Source organism: Crocodylus porosus, unplaced genomic scaffold (assembly GCF_001723895.1).
Source record: "Crocodylus porosus isolate Cpor-Errol unplaced genomic scaffold, CroPor_comp1, whole genome shotgun sequence".
NCBI classification, from domain to species: domain Eukaryota; kingdom Metazoa; phylum Chordata; order Crocodylia; family Crocodylidae; genus Crocodylus; species Crocodylus porosus.
Window position 1 is genome coordinate 92,219,168 of NW_017728931.1, and position 20,308 is coordinate 92,239,475.

General features: G+C 41.1%; 1 protein-coding gene across 2 annotated transcripts in view; it reads right to left on the reverse strand.

The window, feature by feature from the left end:
* The window catches only part of CNTN1 (contactin 1), a 271,994-nt gene that overhangs the window by 67,486 nt on the left and 184,200 nt on the right, over window positions 1–20,308 (reverse strand). For both annotated transcript variants that reach the window (XM_019543375.1, XM_019543376.1), the window contains exons 15-17: window positions 18,475–18,633; window positions 14,744–14,893; window positions 9,284–9,354 (exon numbers count right to left, since the gene is read on the reverse strand). In XM_019543375.1, the coding sequence (XP_019398920.1) occupies window positions 9,284–9,354; window positions 14,744–14,893; window positions 18,475–18,633 (380 nt within the window). The remainder of the gene's footprint in view (window positions 1–9,283; window positions 9,355–14,743; window positions 14,894–18,474; window positions 18,634–20,308) is intronic.

Consider the following 20,308-nt stretch of genomic DNA (forward strand, 5'->3'; position numbering starts at 1 on the left):
AGCATGTTTTCTCCATGAGAAACTGAATGAATTCTGTATACTAGCAATTTCTACCAGGAGAGAAGCAATTCACCTTCTAGAAACATATTGCCTGTTATGGTTGGAAAAAAGGGAAGCTGAGACCACACAGTAAGCTTCCCAATGGCCACAGGGAAGGAGTTCAGCCACAGTGAGCTGCAGAAAGCCAGGCTTGTCATGAAGACCTGCTCTCAAGACAGCTGTGATTTTTTCCTTATATATGTGTAACTGCCATATATATCAACATAGCTGTAAATGGCTGGCTGCCATGTAATATCCAGTAAATACAGTTCTCATAGGAGAATGGGAAAGAGAGATAGCCACAGTTCCCTTGAAAAGAAATGGGGAAAAGCATTGGCTCCCTATCTTTGCATTTCTTTTCAAAACAAGACTCTAAGGAGCTTTCATCGCACCCCTGAAGGTCTCATTCAAGCAGAGTTTATGAATCATAGGAAAAGCTATCGGTCTTGGCAGCAGAATGTCAACCTGCTGCACATTCTGTTCTCCTGCTCTTAATTAAAAAAATATTGGAATAGCATTACAAATGCCTGCATGTTTTTGAGAACCAAGATGCACTCTTACAAGAATCTTTCCTGTGTCAGCTGTGTATAGTAAATTTAATCTGGTATGAAAACATCCCTGATAGGCATGCTAATGAGAAATTGGGATACCGCCGAGAAAGAAAAATTTAAAATCCTATTTTTACTTAGTCTGCCTGATTAAATGAGCTACTCACTGCAGAACAGATGGAAAAATTGACATTAACTATGAGAAATAATTGGAATATAAATCTATTTATGGCTGTAGGAATGAAATGTTCTTGTACTTCAGATCTTGCATTAGTCACTATCCTCCTGGTTATAATTTTTAAATTTAGTCACAGCTGTCAATTAGCCAAGCCTCCTTGATGCCAACACTGCCTCGAATATAGGTTTTTACATGCAGCTTAAGATGTATGTTTGCGATTTGTTAATGCTTCTATGAGACAAGAGTTGTCCATAATTTTAAATAAATCTGCGTCTTGCTCAGCAATGCACAGGAGTGTTTGTATTTGATTTTTTTTCTCTTCAGAGAGCAGACAGACATATGGAAATTATAAGCAATGGTATAGTTTCAAACCTGATATTAATGTGACTGAGAAAGATGAACTAATAGAATGATGAATTTGCATTATTTAAAACAGCATTACTGACCCATAACTAGAGTTTCTAAGATGCACTTTCCACATGCGCATACTTGATGTTTGGTTGTTCATGCCCTAAGCCCTTGATCAGACACTCTTGGCCTTAAAATTCCCGATAGGGTGCATTATAGCCCTGGATGCTTTTCATGTTCTTTTGCCAAGGGGATAAACACTAGTGCACACTTTCTGCTTCTTCATTTTATCTTGACCAAAGAGTCTTAAATACATCCAGAGAGGGGAAGAGGGGAAGAAGTCAGGGACATCACAACTCAAAGAATTTTCCATTACTGACAACCAGAGATCCAGGTTTTCTGTTTCCCACTGAAAAACATAGAAAACCTCATATTTTACCTATTACTGGGGGCAAACACAAATTTCTCATTTTACTGGAGAAACCCTCAGATTTTGCAGTTTTACAAACAGCTCTCTGCAGGCTGGCTGAGTTCTAGCCTCCAAGGGACTGGGAGGGATTGGGAAGAGGGCCGTCAGGCAGGGGGCACCATATGCATGTGTATTGCACATGGCCTCCAGGCACCCTGAAGAGCAGCTCTCATGGGTAAGTGGAGGGGGTGGGATTGAGGCCCCCCCATGGGATTGAGGGAGTGAAGGAACAGGGCAGGACTGGGGCTAAGGCTGGGCCTGCTACCCAGCCAGGTGGTGCGTGGGGCTGCCCAGGGCTGCAATGCATGGCTGAAGGGCCCTGGTGGGGAGCAGGATGGGGCCATGGGCAGCTCGTCCAGGAAACAGAGTTGGCTTCCTGCCACAGCGCACACTCTTGGTGGGGTAGGGGGGAACCCAAGCCTGCAGCAGGCAACCCATATGTGCCCCTGGCCCTGCTTCATGCACAGATCTGGGAGGCATGGGTCCCCCCTCTCCTCCTGGGAGTGCACAGAGCAGCAGGGAGCCACCGTGCCCCTGCCCAAGCCTGCAGCAGGCATTGTGCAGCCGAGCTCCATTTCACTGCCAGGGGCAGAGAGCTGTGGACCTGGAAACCTTGCCCCATAGCTCTGGCAGCTGGTGGCTCCCTCAGGCAGGGCTGGGGGTGGCAGGGGACTGGGTGCAGGTGGCAAGGAGCACCAGCAGGGCTGATGGGGGCATGTGGGGGGTCATGAGGAGCACCAGCTGGGCTAGGGGAGTCATGGGGGGTCAAGGGCACTAGCAGGGCTAGGGGGCTCTGGGGAGTAGTGAAGGACACCAGCATTGCCGGGGTGGTGGGAGGCTGTGAGGGACAGTGAGGGGCCTTTGATTTTAATAATGGCCTTGGGGGGTTATAAGAGAATTTGTGATTTTTTTATCAGGGAAAACCAGGATCCCTGCTGATAATTTGTTTTTCTCCTTTAAGTAATCATATGAATCTCACTGTAGTTGACTCCAAGGCAGTGACACACATCCACAGAGGTGGGTCTTGGAGCTCTGAGGTAAACAGCTTCTGGAGATTTACCTTTCTGAATAATGCATATTATGTGGGGGCTTCACCAATGGCTAATGCTTAGTAAAGCCATGTACTGAGCCCCAGGTGACCACTCTGCAAATGTTATGAAGAGAGGCTATAGAAGTTTTCTGGACTCTGATAGGGAGGCCTTACTCCAGCAATCTCATATCACAGCTTTACATTACCTACCATCTAGTTAGACAGTCTCTGGGCTAACATCACTGTGCTTTTTGATCTCTCAACTAGTGAAACCAATAGGTGTCAGGACTTTCAGAAAGTCTTGGTCCTGTACACTGAGTAGGCCAAGGTTCTTTTGGTGTCAAGTGACTGTAATGGAGTCACTCCTTGCAAGGAAATGGGCTTTGTGAAGAACACCAAGAAATTAATTTGATTAACCAGAAAGAAGTAAAAAATGTTAGGCAGCTGTTCAAGTTATCTTCTCTGGATAAATGGAGGGCATGTATTTGTTGATGGATAGATAGGCCCCAACTTCTGTGATCAGGCACTTTTCAACCAACAGGAAGTACTCTCACAGAGACAAAACCCGCCCCCAAAGAAACAAAGAAAAAGCCTTCTAGAAGACAAGCCATTGCTGTCACAGATTCCAGGGTGTTTCCTATAAACTTTCAGGAATTGTGTTCAAATTCTGAATGTTGGTAAATAGGTCTTGAGAGTGAAGAGGCTTTATAGGAATCTGACAGCTTTGCAAAGTACTCTCTTTTAGTACTGTTGTTTAGGAAGACTGAAGTCTTCTGTTTTCACAGATGGACAGCCAGCACCAAGAGCACTTGGTGACAAGTCTTAGAAAAGTGGAAAAACTGAACGATGGGTTCTCAAAATGGTATTGGTTCCTGAGCTAAACACAAAAAACTGGTATTTTCTTCATAAGGGACTTACTGCAATATGGAAATAAGTGTCTTATAAGATGAGAGATGTGATCCAAACCCCTTCCTGTCAGAACTGTATAATGGCTACTAGGGTAACAATCCTGAACTGGAGCTGATGGATAAGCTCATTGATTTTTCTGAAGTGCAGGATAAAATGCAAGATGGAAGACAAAGGAGAACTTGTTTTTGAAGGTGGTGCTGGATGTGAAAGTGGAGAGAATATCCATTACTGGATTACCTAACGCAGAAAGCATTGGCTCTGATGAAATGATAACATCAGATGGTGCTGAGGTGAGAGCAGATCTCTGACTAGAGGATGGCAGTACTGAGGAACAAGTTGCCAATGAGCTTTTTACTGACTTAAATATATTTAGGTAAGGAAAGCAAGGCAGGTGTCAGCCAAAGTCACTGAGGTCCATCATGTCATTCTGAATTGATGCAGCTTATACAGTACACAGCATTAGAGGTGCCATACAGTAATACTAAGGATACAGTAATATTGACCATCAGTTGGATACCTGAAAATGGCTATTAGGGAACAGGCAAGGTCTGAGGGAGTGGCTCAAGGTGAGGCCATTGTCCGAAAGAACATACCCTGTACAGGAGAGATCGTGCCAAAAAAAGGTGTGAGAGTATAGTTCTCTATATGAAGGAGAGCTACATGTCCCTACAAGCTGAGATTGGCACCTAAGGAGGAAGATTGGAGACCCTTTGGGTTAGAATACAAAGAGAATGTAGTGAAGGGGATACAATGGTAGGAGTCTACTGCAGACCTTCAAATCAGGAACAAGTGCTTGATCAAGAATTCACCAGGGAACTGGCTGAGGCTGCACACGCTTGGTGCATGGGAGACTGCAGTTACCTGGACATCTCATGGGATGAGCACTCGGCCAAATCTGATTGGTCACAAAGCTTCCTTGCATGCGTAGATGAGCTCTACCTATCCCAAGAAGCTTATGGGTTGACAAGAGGCAAGGCTCTGCTGGACCTCATACTGGCCAAAGGGGATGATCTAATCAGTGACCTAAGAATTGAAGGGAAGCTGGGTGACAGTAACCACAAGTTGGTCACTTTCACTATCCATCACAAAGCTGGAAAAGTCAGCCGGGAATGCAGTAGTCCTTAACTTTAGGAAACCTGACTTTCATAAGCTCAGAAGGCTTGTTCTTGAGGACCTGAAAGGCCATGATTTCATAGGGACGGGAGTTCAGGATGAGTAGTTGCTCCTTAAGGAAGTGATCCTAGAAGCACAAGGGGAGTCCATCCCCACCTGTAGGAAAGGTGGTAAAAGGGCTCAACAATACCCTTGGCTCAACAGGGAACTCATGAACCTTCTACATCTAAAAAGAGAGGCATGTAATGGATGGAGGACAGGAAAAAACCACTAAGAAGGAGTATATTGCACTGCTCCACACCTACAGGGAGTGAACTAGAAAAGTCAAGGATGCAACTGAACTCCATCTTGCTGCACAAATAAAGAACAATGACAAGTCCTTCAGAAAGAAAAACAAGGGCAACATTGAAACCTTGCTAAACCAGCTGAAGCAGATGACTACCGACACCCAGGAAAAAGCCAATCTGCTTAATGATTACTTTGCGTCAGTTTTTCACCAGCCTAAAGGGGCCACCCTGCCTAACAAGATGTGGGATGACCAGGGTGAGAATGAATACATGTCCCCCATTGGTGTGGATCTTGTGAGGGAGAATTCTGAGAGGCTGGACCCCCATAAATCAGCTGGTCTGGATAGGTTGCACCCAAGAGTGCTAAAGGAACTGGCAGACATCATAGCTCAGCCACTGGTGAGGATATTCAAGAACTCGTGGCACTTGGGCAAAGTACCTGAAGATTGGAAGAGGGCCTATGTGGTGCCCATCTTTAAGGAAGTGAGAAAAGAAGACCCAGGGAGCTACAGGCCAATCAGTTTGACCTCAATCCCTGGGAATATTTTGGAAAAAAAAATCAAAGAAACGATTCTTGACAGGCTAAGAGAAGACAACATTCTAAGAGATAGCTAGCATGGGTTTGTTGCAGATAGGTCTTGCTTGACCAATCTCATTTCCTTCTATGACCAGGTGATGTATCACCTGGACAAAAGGGAAGAGGTTGATGTCATATATTTGGACTTGAAAAAAGCCTTTGACCTGGTGGATCAGGCTAACTTTGATAGGCTTGCAAGGTGGATGGATGAAAACCTGATGGCATTCAATACAGAGAAATACAAGGTGCTCCACCTCAGGAATAAAAACCCGCGTCACAGTTATAAGCTCAGCAATGCTACACTTGATAGCACCATGACTGAAAGAGACTTGAGGGTTATGATTGACCACAAGACGAATAAGAGCCACCGATGTGATACCACAGCTGGTAATGTGAACAAAACTGTGGCTTGCATCTACCATCCTAAGCAAGACCCAGGATATCATCCTCCCACTGTACTTGACCTTGGTGAGGCCACAGCTGGATACTGCATCCAATTCTAGGCTCCACAATTTAGGAAGGATCTGAAGAAGCTTGAAAGAGTCCAGAGGAGAGCCATGTGCATGATCAGAGGGCAAGAGAACAGGTCTTATGAAGAGAGGCTGTGAGCTATACGACTCTTAAGCCTGGAGAAGTAGAGGCTCAGGGTTGACTTGGTGGCAACCTATAAGTACATAATGGGTGTGCATCAGGGTCTGGGGAAACACCTGTTCACTAGAACACCCCAGAGGATGGCAAGGTCCAATGGTCACAAACTCCTGCAAGATCATTTTAGGCTGGACATAAGGAAAAACTTCTTTACTGTCCAAGCCCCCAAGGCCTGGAACAGACTCCCACAGAGGTGGTGCAAGCACCTACTCTGGACACTTTCAAGAAACAGTTGGATGTTTATCTTGCTGGGATCCTTTGACCCTAGCTGACTTCCTGTCCCTTGGGCAGGGGGCTGGACCCAATGATCTTACAAGGTCCCTTCCATGTCTATGAAATCTATGAAACATTAAAATAAAACATATGAAAAATAGCTGTCAAGAAAATGAGGGATGATGATTTCATAAAGCCATGACACAAAATGATTATGCCTCACAGTGTGGGAAGGTGGATGGGTGTGTATGTGGAAAGGCACTAAAGCTTTTACATGTTCTAAGTTCTTCTCTTTCTGGACCAGTGAAGCAGCTCATAAAAAAGTAAAATAAACTCTTGCATTCCTTCCTCTGCAGGGAAGGGGAACAGTCCCTTTAGCTCAAGGCTGCTTGGGTCCCCCAGAAACTGTTCCCTGCCCCAGGCAGTCCTCCCTAGCCCTGGCCCCAGTGCAGAGAAAGGTTTCCCTCAACTTGTTACCAGACTTAATATTAGACTTTAGGGTGGGGGGAATCTCACCCCCCCCACCACTGGCTCCCAACTGGGAACTGCCCTGTACATGTTGGAGGTGATGGGAAAAGCCTAAAGTGGGGCCTTTACTTCCCATACCTGCCTGGAGCTAGGATCAATTTCCCTAGCCATACCTACCTAATACTGGCTTAGGCAGGGGAGTGGGGGAAGTGGGCTGGTCCGCTGTGTAGAGAGGGAAGGGGAGGAAGGAACCCCTTCCTGGCTTTTTCCCAGCTACCCTCTCAAGCAGAGAGTGGGGGACCATGGCCAGGCCCCAGCCTAGCCTGGCACACTGAGGCAGGGAGGTGGAGAGGAGGGTTTAAACCCCCTGCCTGGCCCACACTGGACCCTAGCCAGGGTCGTTTTGGCAGGGGGGAAGCAGCACTTCCCAGGCTTTTTCCCCACTCCACAGAGAGCAGGGGAAAAACCTGGGAGGGTCTACTTCCCCCTGGCCAGGCAGACCTCAGCTGAATCTGATGGCCAGTTTTCTCCTTCACCCACTTCTCAGACAATTGGAGCAATGATAGTGCTCAGGCTACAGAGCAGAGGGGCAGGGCCCACTCTGCTCTGCTACAGCAGATAGCATACACCATGGCTGCAAAGGATCCTAGGATACAGGAGGACTATGAATTAACTTGAACCAGGAGATGGTCTGGGACAGAAGTTCCATAAACCAGTTTGACCTAAATCAGTTAACTGGTACTATACCCAACCACGTTTATCTTAAACAGGATTTGGACATTTTGGAAGTGAACTTCTGTTTTGTTACAGGTTTAAACCAGTTTCTTACCACTTAAACCAATTTATGTGTGACTTCTGTCCGTAGCCCTAAGGTACAGCACTGCAGCGATGGCTATATTACTTCTGGTTCCAGAATTAGTTTGGATTATCTCTGAACAGCACTGCCTTGAATTAAATAAACATATCCTCCTGTTCCATGAAACTCAACTATTTCAGATGTAGAGGACACTGTGGAAGACTGAGAAAATATTGTGAAATAACTCTTTTCTAAATGGGTGGCTGATTACACTTGTCATGTCTGAGAGACATACACCTTCCAAAGCAGTATAACAATCCTAAAATGCAGCAGTGAAAAACAATGGCAACTAAAGTATTTATTCAAACCCATATTTTCATACAGAGCGATCCATGCTACAGCAGTAAGGTATATATATGCTTTCAGGATTATATTGTTTTTTTCTTGATTCATCCAAAATAAATCATTCCTATTGGAGATTCATATAGTATGTCCTAAAACAAACCATCCCCAAAGAGACGCAAATAATATATTGTCCACTTTACTGATACAAACAGGAAGATGAAAAGAGGGGTGAACAGAAGCAAGATAACTTTTCTGTGTGTTTTTAAATACATAATGTTATGGCCATTTATTCTAGAGATAAACACCTATAACTCTTTCACTGTTTACTTAATAAGGTCTGTCTTTTTTTTTTATTCTGTAGCTTCTCTACTATATTCTTCTTAATCCCCCAAATTCTCCTTTTATCATGATTATATACTGTCTTCACTACACACCTTCCTCTGGAGTCTTTCCTGCTCCATTTTATTCCATCTTCCCAATTTTTTGCCTTCTTGCCCTTTTCCAACAAGTAGAATTCTCTGAAGTATTACTTCAGCCGCAGAAGGAAAACAGTACTAATATGGACTTCTGTAGAAGATGTTCTAATGACAGAATGTCATAGAAGGTATTTTTCCTGAAATAGGTTCAATTTGCGAACGCTTTTGTTTATCATGAGTATTTTCTAGCAATCAATGTCATGCTCATACTTTTGCAGGTAGGTGCATGACCAATTATGTTCTCCCTCTCTCTCTCTCATTTTTCTCTCTCTTTCAGTTTAATACATACTTTTTAAACAAGTGAAGAAACATTTGGAGATGCGCAATATGGAGAGTGGCAAATGCAAGGGACAGCTGAGTTCCTTTGTTTTGTAACGACTACTGATCATTACAGTACAATACATTGTTTTAAGTGAGAAGAGCCGTTAATTAGGGTTAACACATCTAGCAATGTACTTTTTAAAAACAGTCAAGGCATGCTTCCTGTTTGGGTTGCGGAGTCCAAAATAAGAATGACACCTGATCTGAGGTAAATTTTTAATCTAAATACAAATGCTATCTTGGAGATGCCATTAAATCTGCCTGGTATCACAGACGCACTTCCATGTTTCATCAATACAAAATCCAAAAAATAAGGAGGTACACACAGCCATAATTTCTAATAAATAAATAAATAAATATGCATTCTCACCCATCCTTGTATATTTCAAGAGAAAAGAACGTTATGAACCCAATCCTGTGTGCAGAGAAGTTAATGGCAAGATTTCCACTGACTTCACTGGGAGCAGGATCAAATCCAATTTAGTATGTAAAGCATGCTTCTTCACTGTAATACCTACCACCCATGTTATTGTCAGCTCTCGATTGCTTCCACCCCCTCCGCCAACGTCAGAAGGAGCCACATTAGGAGCTAGAATAATAGAAAATACAAGAAACTTTTCTCTGACTTCAGACTCATTCAGTAAAGAAACCATTATTTACTTTTCTTTTTTACCAGCAGTGCCAGTGCACCCATATTACAATAATGACAGCCTATAATAACTGTGAGAGTCTGCGGTCCTGCCAAGAATAATGTATAGCTATTGCCATAAGAAAAGTGCCAGTTCCAGCCATGGCTGACAATAAATATTTCTTCATTTTACCTATGTCCTCTTTATTTTTTTAATTTGATACTAAAAACCTGAGCATATCCCTCATAGACCTTAGGAGAAAGGCACTGCATTATTTGTAACTTTGATCAATCTGTAGCCATGAAAGACTTGCGCATAACATCTGCAAAGACTTATCCACATATTTCATTTTAGGAACTGGAAATAGACCTGCCATTTTCAGTGGACCTGCACAAAGCATAAAGAGTTAGGTGGACATAGCTCTTTGCAGAATTGTGAGGTAATCCTAGGATAACACACAGCATATCCAAAACTACTATTGATTTGAATGGGTGGAGAATCAGGATGTCTGGTTTTGGTATTCAAAGGAAATGTATCATTGTATTGTACTTGTTACATTTAGAAATCTGTACATTTAATTGAATTACTGTACAATACAGTGGTAAAACAGGATTTTGCAAACATTTCTGCTATAATTAATTTCTACATAGTTTCACTTCTCTCTGATGCTGACATCTCTCAAATTCTATGATACAGTGGGGGGTTAGAGGCTAAATATTATGTCTATCCTGAGGTGTACAGGCTCCTTTCTTAACGTACTGGGTAAGGAAGTTTCCTTAAACTTATCTCTGACACAATACATACAAAACATTTGACAACAGCTAATGCAATTGATGTTCTAAGATCTTCCCTGTTATACAAGATTGAATCATTTAGTTGCTACCCTGCACACTATTAGAGTATCCTTCTCTTGTTTCTCATTGTCCAAGTTGCACAGCTAAGCACTCAGTATTTAGGAAATGATAGTTAGGCATATACATACAATAAGAAGTGTAGGTAGGTAGCCCTGTGACCTGGGCAACTGTGTAATGGGGCACAGTGGTGTAATGAGCTGCTGCTGCAGTTGTGGATATTTTTGCCTGCCTCGAGATAGCACCTGAAGGCTGCTGCCCAGGCACCACTGCTTAGTTAAGCTACTATACAAAATGTTATATAAGTCCCAGCTATGTATGATTTCTGATCTACTTTAGCTAACTGGTAGAGCAAATGGTGTAGAACCCTAGTGTTATATGTTGCATGCTCCTTTACGTAAGCAACAGGCCAACTGCTGCCTTTTACACAGCCATCTGGGAAGTTTATTTCCCTTTTCTTTTTCCATTCTTTGTTTTGAAAGCCCCAAAATGACATTCAAAATCTAGCATGGACACAGCATTAAGTTCGTAAGGCAAAGCAGGCCAAATGTGCATGGTAACATCTGTTAAGACCTTTGTAGTTGGGATGGAGTGTTGTAAAAACCTTTGCCTCTCAAACACTTTGCACTCATTTAGCCTTAACTTATCTAGAAAGCAAAGACATGAAGAACCAAGGCAAATACATTTCTTATGACAACTCATGTGAATTGAAAATGCTAGCTGTAACTTTTTTAACAGCAATTTGTTTTCCCATCTTATCCTTATTGATATTTAGCATCTGATAGTTAAAATATGCAGAGCTGGTCCTCTTCTCATAGAATCTATGAAAGTAATTATGAAATGTAAGTGATGCTGAAGAAAATAGCCAAATTTAATTTTAAACAAGCATACTTCCTGTTTAGTAAGCATGCAGTTAAAACAGGCCACTAAAATTAAAGCCATATGCATACAGAGAGAGAAGAGATGTCTCAGAGATGTTTGAGCCATTGACATAATTCAGTTTAATTTATATGTTACCTTTTACTCAAATGGCACAGCCAATAGGTAGCATTGTTTGTTCCTGTGTCACACTGAAGAGGTGTTATATACAATCAAGTAATCAAAATACGCTTGCTTTGGTTGCAAGATGTGCAATAAAAATACCTAATTCCTTAGAGGCCCTATTTAACAGGCACTAAAACAGAGAGCCACCTACAGAACCTGGGTTCCATAGTACTCTGAGATATTCAGTGGGAAATTCAGACGGGCAATGAAACCCATGACTTTTAAGAAAAGCCAGAACATGGTAAGAAATGTGCTTGATTTACTGCAAGTAATTCTATCCATTACCCTTAGGTGCATTAGCTGCTTCATTCTCCCCTGCAAGAAACATCAGTACTAATGCCTGCATATGCCTGCATTCAGGATTTGTTTGGATTCACCCCAAATCCCAGTCTTCAGAAGCTAGAGACAGGAACACTTGTTTTAGTCATCGTCTCACTTTGCATTGGCAATGGGATAACCAGCTGACTCTTCAAAAGATATTCAAATCCTTGTGCTTAAGGTAAAAGCAAGCCATTTCTTTTAATTGGGAAAGAGACTTATAAGAGACTCATGAACACTGTATGGATAATGTAAAATGTCATATCCCTTCCACCTGGGAATTTTGTTTCACCTTCTTTCTGCACATTAAAAAATGTTTATGGCATGCCAGCTCTCCAAGGTGTAAGTGTATATTTCAGCTTTGGATGCCTGGGCTCTTGTTCACATGCAGCTGTGGAATTATGAAACAAATGATGCTAATAGCTACATACTTTATAGGTAATAATTTCCTTTCACTTACAAGAGTTGTGTGGATTTTCCTTTCCTGTCCCCATTAATTTGATGAATTAGTACTTCCTAATATCCCAAATATGATTTTCAATGGACTAAAGGTTGTTCTACTTTTTGTTGTTCTTATTAAAACTTGCAGTGGAAATACTTTATTTATGTATGTACTTCCCATATACTTTTTCTTTAAGATAATAGACATGCTTGTATTGAAAGACAAAAAGTATAATCTTAAATATTATTTTTACCTAGCAGAATTCATCCCCATTTACAAATCTGAAACAGTGGGACAACAGCCCTTAAAATAATCAAGAGCGGGATGCAAATTGGGGGCAGTATTTGTTAAGGGGGATACAATGCTATGTAAGCTTTGTTGGATATCGTCTCTTTTGCAGTGACATATTACCTCTAAGAGCGCTGCTGTTATCTCTTTAGTACAGTCAAAACAGAATGCATTACCTTGAATAATAAGCACAGCATCTAATTCTTCATTTGGGAGAATTCAGTTTGTAATGTACCTGTCTGAGCATAAAGATATGCTTAACTGCACGCTGAAATCTTTGCGTTAGGCAATCAGACACAGAGGGGCATGTGCTGTGTTGGATAATGTCCTGCTTTTGACACAGTAGTAGAAAACATAAGAATGAACCTTCAACCCTTCAGAAATAACACGGTCTGGCATAATTCACATCCTGACATAATGCAATAAGTTAAATATATATATATATTTCTTCCTACAAAAATAACAATTAACTAATAACATACTGCAGAAGATCTCTGAAAGGTAGCAGAAGATATTAGTCCCAAGTGATAATCATTTTCTACTCTTTTCCTCTTTTCTACTAATTGCACTTAATATTTTCTAAATAAATACAAATGTAAGCAACTCTATGTAATAACAGTGTTTCTTGGAAGAAAAATTAAGAATGCAATGTTTTCAACTCCAACACCAGTAGGCTGGGGTAATTTCTTACTATTATTGAAGACTAGGTAAAGTATTTGCACCCCCTTGCCAAGCATTTACTACTACATGCACTGACTCTCCATTCCCATACTAACTGGCTCAAGAGACCCTAGGTAATTAGACAAGTAGGGCCCATTGAGTTGCCTGGGGCAATAGTTAATATTCTACGGGTATGTCTACAGGTACAATTAATGTGAAGCAACAAACTCTGGAGTAACTCTGGAGTTTATTGCCTTTTGAATGTCCACCCAGGACTGCAGCACATTGAGCTGGGTTGGAGCAGCCCTGGCTGGCAGAAGGCCCCAAAGGAATCAGCCTGCCAGCCCAGGGCTGTTCTGCCTGGCTCAATGTGCTGTGTAGGGGCTGGCTGGGACACAATGGTGCTTCAGTGCAGGGCTAGTTGGCAGGCATCCCCTGCACTGAAGCACCCTTGTGCCTTAACCAGCAAGGGCAGTGTCTACATGTACACTGTTGGGGAGTTTTTTACTTCGCAGCAGGATAGGTACTTGTATTTACAAGTACCTATCCTGCTGAAGAGTAAATTAGTTTACTCCAGCCTAGTAGGGGTACACTTGTAGATGCCAAGACATTCGCTGCACTGCTAATTAGTCTACTGCACAGTAAATGTCTTGTGTAGATGCTCTCCCCATGCTTCTGTGAGGAAAAGCAGCAGCGCTGGGCACTTTCCTTTTGCAGCTGCTAAGAAAAGTGGTGGTGGTTGCTGGGTCCTACTGCCTGCCCGCCTCGGATAGACCTGCCTCGCCCCTGCTTAAGGCAGGATCATCCCTATCTAACCTATCATATATAAGTGTTTGTATAATGTATTCTTAAAACAAAGACGATTTAGCTTTACAAGTAGAGTCGATGGAAAAAGCGGTTAGACCATTTTCAGAATGTCTGTAACTTGTCTGAAGGGGGAGCGTTCAAAAGAACGGCTACAATATTGGGAGATCTGTCTTAAAGAGAAAAAGTGAAAGGCTGGAGACTGCAGGATGAGGTTGGCCTCAAAGTTCAGGCATATCCAGAAGGAAAAGAACCGTGAAGCTAGACTGGGAGACAACCCTGAGCAGGAAAGACATGCTCCTGTGGGAGTGGCACCAGCTCTATAGGAAATGTGATGAGATGAGTTCAATGAGATGAGCGCAATAAGTGAACTAGTTTCTGTGGATCAGCACTCTGTAGGGGGTAGGCTGGCACAGATGCTAAAGATTGTGGCTGACAGCCCAGAGGTTGCAATTCAAGGCCATAACAGAAGTGCTTACAGAGCACCCCTGTCAGATCCCAATGAATCTGCAAATTCTGTTAAATACCTTGACACACGAATACACAAAAAAGGAAGGAAAGGAAACACTCAGCTGGAAGTGTCTATTTTACATGGCCAGATACCAGCAGGTGATTAGTTTGGTATTCTGATGTGAACAAAAAGAGGATACAGTCCTCTAAATGTTGGTGTTTTGGCTAGCCATGGCAAGAGTCACTAAAGTTAGGCTAAATTTATTATTTGGTCACAGATTATTCATTTTTGCTATCCAGTCTGTTGTTAACACCCTAGATTTCTATTTGTTGATTACAAATATTTGTAAAATATGTTTACAGACAGTTAAATATTTGTAGGCCAAACATTTTTGTAGTTTTTTACCCTCTGTTTATCAGATAGAATAACAAATGTAATGACAATATTAAAAATCACATTTTAAAAAAATCTGCCAATTTTTGTCTACTTACAAGCTCCTTCTGTTCTAATTCTCTGTGATGGCATGCTAGGTTCTCCTGTTCCCAAAGTATTCATTGCTATTATCCGGAATTCATACTCCATCCATGGTATTAAATCAATCACCCTTGAACTTTCCATATTTCCTTCAATGTTTGGGGGATCTAGACAAGATAAGATACTGCTTTAGAAACCAGCATTTGACAGTGAGCTCCAAGAGTATCTGGCTAGAGCTTCTGCATAGTATCCTTATTCTGTTCATTATCTGTCACCTGGAAGAATATGAAGGAATAGATAAGACATATCATGTTTTATAACAAGTTCTGGCAGCGAGCGGAAATTTTAAACTAGGAGGTGATCTTGGTTAAATATTTTAAAAATTACACACTTCAAATGCCAATGTACCTGTGGTGGAGCTGCATTTAATGTAATATGGAGGTAGCTAAAATATTCCTGGGCATCTCTGCTTTCTACGCCTTTGATCCATAGGGGCTATGGCTATTCTAGGCACCTGCTCAGGTCCTGGGACTTCTAAAGGACATCTGAGTGGCCTGGCACTAGGGAACAGCTCCTCAGTGCTGGGTTACTCAAGCACGTGGAACTTTAAAGGCCTGGAAGCCCTTTAAAGTTTTCAGCTCTCAGATTGCACAAGAAGAGCGAATGCAGGTTGCCCGGCCCTAGGAGCCCTGTCCCCTTCAATGCAGTGTGAAAAGAGGGACAGGGCAGCTTGCAAGCCTCCCTGACAGCTTGGGCTACATGGGCTCTCAGGAAGCCAAATGCTCCCCTTCCCTCCCTCTCACTTGGAAAGGTAGGGAATGAGAGCAGAGCATTGTGGGACTGTAGATCATAGAGACCTGGCCAGATATTAAATTTGTCCTAGCTCAACAAAGAAATCGCTGTTCGGATCAGCAACTTCTTTGTTATTGATCTGTGTTTTTTGTGTCAGGTCAACCATTTTTGTCTAGGGACAAACTCCTTTAATGTCTGGCAGGCTACCATTTTTTGCAGGAAACTTGCACATATCTTGCAGTAATGTCGGGAGAAGGCCTTATAGTGGCACCAATAATAATGACCAGAGCTGTGTGATTTTTTTTTTGACAAATCATCTATTTGCCAAAATATGTCATTTCAGGATGGCTCAAACAAAATTGAAAAACTTTTCAATAATGTTGAAAGGATCCATTTTAGCACTTCTAAAACCAAATGCTTTTATCTTTTCAGGCTAGGGTCTCACAGGGAAGTGTTTGTAAGCACTTCCATTCACAAAATGGAAGTGTTGGAAGAAGGGCCCAGCCTGGGTGCCAACACAAGTATGCCCATATACCACTAGACTACAGAATAATTCTCTCTCTCTGTCTCTCTCACTTGGATCCAAATATTTCATTAGTTAAACAAAGGGGAACAGTCTCAAAATATAGACTGAGGCCCATTTCATATGTACAGGTAAAGGTGAGATGGGATCTAATATGCAATCCACACAACTGTGCCTCCTACCATGCCACATGTTCCACCCCAAGGCCTGGGGCTTTTACACACCCCTGGTCTTAGAGATTACAGCTCCCATTATCACTCATGGCTCCAGGGTTTCATGTACCCCCAAGCCTCAGAGATCTTGGCTATGGTGATCCCTAGGCCCAGAGGGTTTCACATACCACCAAGGCAGCTGCCTCCCGCTGGCTGCTGGGACCCAGTGTCCACAGCTGTGGGACTCCAGCTCCCTCTGATGCTGGGACCAAGCTGGCAGCTGCTGGGGCTGAGAGTTCCCTCAGTTGTGGGACTCCCAGCCCCAGCTGAGCATGGGGCACCCCCTAAGTGGGGCTAATTTGCCCATGTAGGGGAGACCCTGCTACACATGCAAATTGAAACTCAATAGCAATTGGCTATAAAGTTAGTACACATTTTTGAAGTCTTATTTTATAGCTGGTTGGAGCATCTTATGGTGTGATAGCTACTTTGCCTGTGTAGTTGGTCTTAAGGTAGCTGTACAATTAACCATACCTGATACGTGTTTCATAGTTTACATAGTTTCATGTAAAAGGGGCCTGAAAGAACTACATTGCAGAATACTCTATAGACAAGGCATTTTCCTAAGAGATTTTAACAAAATAAGAATTCTAACAAAAAAATGAACAAAACCAAAAAAGATAATTTTAACAAAATAATATTTAAAAATTCATGACATCAAAATTATTTTGTTCAATTATGCAAACATTCTGAAAAATTTTAATTTCAGGTGAATTACAAATTATTTTCCCCCTAAATCTGACAGTTAACTAAACTATTAGTTATTTACACAACTGTAATAGTTACATCATTTGCAGCTAATTCTTTTTGACATAATTCAGAGAAAACCTACTCCCCAGGAACTATTATTACTGTATATTAGTATATTTATAATTATATTTTATAGATTATATCATATATTATAGAAGCAAAATTTGTCTGGCTCTGAAACACTTATGGTCCTACTGATCAAAATAGATTTTAAGGTCAATAAGTTTAGGTATAGTTCTAAGGATACTATCGTATTTCTGTGGCATCAAAGTAAAGCCTATCTTAAAAACAACTATTAAAATTCAACTACATTGTAGCAGTCAAAAGATGAACTGATGACCATTTAATTCTATAGGAAGGGATTCTAGGAGTCCCAATGTGTTATAGCAGTATGTCCTGGCATAACAAAATGAAGAAAAAGACAAAATGATTCACTAGAAGGCAACAATAACTAGTAAAAATGTGAATGCTTTACATGTGCTAAGTGGGAAAGAAATGCTTTTATAGTTGAGAATCTCACTACTTATGTATTGGGCAGAAAATCTGCATATGGATGGCTCATGCAAATTCCCAGAATTTAGAAGACTTGAAGAGGATAAGAAATGACAAATATTAAACAAACATATGTTTAATAGAGAATATATATATTTAAAATAAGGCCACAGTCCTAGAGTTATATACCTGTTCAATTTCATGCAATGTGAGTAGACTAAAAATTATACATATATTTATGCACCTGAATACATTTCTTCTAGAATAGGGCCCTAAAAGTGATCAGAACCAAATGCTACATATTGAAGTAATTGAATTAATTGCAATAGTATTTAGTGTACATTTTCACAATGTATGTATCTATACATATATAAAAAATAAAAATACTTAGTCTTTGTATTCAGGTATATGCCTTTTCAGCTATAATTATGTGGCCCAATGATGACATCCAGTGGTTAGAAGGATAATAGATAAGTACTCTCTAGGGATTCCAGCATTGTTTTAACATGACAGGAATGTTTTTCATCCTGAGGAAAATGAAGACAATTTGTCTGACTTACAATACCCCAACGAGGATATTTATATGGTTCCAGGGATGACTTACAAATATTAAGACCACAAATAGTATGTGGAATATCTCAAATACCAAAGTAAAAAATACAAAAAAGCAGAGAATCTTACTTATTTTTTTGCAAGTCTTGACAGCCTGATTTGTTGCTGCTTATTCTTTTGGACACATATTACCCTACAGAACCTTGTTGCAGTCCTTTATAGTACAGTGATTTAATTTCACTTATTTGTTTGAATACCATGTATTCTTCCCACATCCATTCATCATGTCACTGTTAACTTCTGATAACTTCTGTTCCTTAGTAGCTGCTGTATAATCACACATATTTTCTTTCACCGTGATTATTTCCTGAGTGTTTGTAGTTAATCAAGAATTGTTGATTTTGTAACTTCTAATGCTACCCCTTACCTGTTTTGGCATCTTTCCACTCTTCAGTTAGAAAAGTCTTGTACTGGATAGTGTACTTAGAAATAGGGCTATGGTTATCTGTCCCATGACTCCAGGTGAGTGCTACAGAAGTGTCTCGAATATCCTCCACTCTTATCCCTCCAGGGGGACCCGGGGGACCTGAAAAGTAAATATGGCAAAGCAATTTACAAGGTAGTAATGATATTCTTAAAAGTCAATTTAAGATAGGATTATTCACAATCCTATTGTAACCTATTTAACTGTTAGGACAGGCAGACTATTCCCATACTGAAAAATAATTAGGTTGTCATATTTTTCATGGAATGTTTCAGTTGATTTCAGTGGAACATGTAGGTCAATGGGCACACGGGTTATTCTTCATGGTTTAGAAATTTAAATACAGGGCTGGGATGCACATGTGTATATGGAGAAGAATCTTGACCTGTAAAAGACTCCAAAAAGTCAGAAATTGATGATAAAAATTAATTATTTCCATGACAACTCTACAACCATCAATTTTCAGCACTGCCTATGAATCTTCCTTGCATGTTTTTTTTCACGTTTTTTAACACTGTCTGCATTTGTCTTAGACACTATAAGCACATCATAAGAAAAAAATACTAAAGTGAGAAAAGCTGAGGCAACTCATTAAAACTCCTAAGATTTTTCAGTTCCAACTCCAGGACTACCAGTTTGTTAAATTTCACTTACAATTCAACTAACTACTCCAACAAACTTTAGAGCAAACTTGGATTGTCCTGTAGCATCTTCAAAAAAAGGAAGGGGACAGGTCTCTTTTTACTATGTAGACCTGGAAGCTACAGGTCAAATAGCAGATATAGAAATATCCTCTTTATAATTTACCTTTACTTGAAAAGAAGATAAATTTAATACCAAGTTTATCTCAAACTACCGAAAAATAGGTGAATTATTGATCATTTTAATCACAGGAATATAAAGAAATAATTTATAACAGACCCAATTCAAATTCTCATTAGGTGATACCAAAAAATAATGCCTGCTCTGTGTTGCTGACCTTCTCAGTCTATCACTTATGCAAATGGTCTTTTATGAACATAGGAAAATAGAACTGAAAAGGGCCTCATGAAGTTATCTAGTCCAGTCCTCAGCTGAAGCCAGAACCATCCTTGACTAAACCATCGCGCCAAATGCCTATCTAACTTGCTCTTGAAAATTTCCTTCTAGATGCTATGTAGCCTGGTTCTGTGCTTGACCACCCTCATAGTCAGAAAATTCTCCCTAATCTTACCCTAAATTTCCTCTGCTACAGCTCCTAGTTCTGTCCCCTACGGCCACAAAGAAAGCCTATTTGTATCCTCTCTATAATTGCCGTTCAGGTATTTGAAGACACTTATCAAATCCCTGCTCAGTCTTCTCTTCTTCAGACTAAATAACCCTAGCTTCCTCAATCTCTCCTCATAAGTAATGCTTCCCAGGCCTCTAATAATTTTTTGGCTCTCCACTGGATTTTTTCCAATCTGTCCATAACTTTTGCTGCAATAAGAATATACTGTTTGCTCATACTTGTTTATGGTCTATTGTAAACATCCAAGATGCTCCTTTTAGAAGCCAACTGCAAGACTCAAGACCTACAGGGCAGCCTGGAATAAAAACAAAAACTGTAGTATTTCAGAAGAGCCTCCAACCAACCAAAACAGAATTAATTTTGCTCCCGAGACAGGGAGCTTACATACTCTCTACATCAGAAGCACCTCAAAGACCATGTCTGTACTGCCATCCTGCTAAGCTTTGGACTGCTGTTGAGAAACAAACTTTCCCCCTATACCCCCACTTGCTCCTGCTCCACATGCCC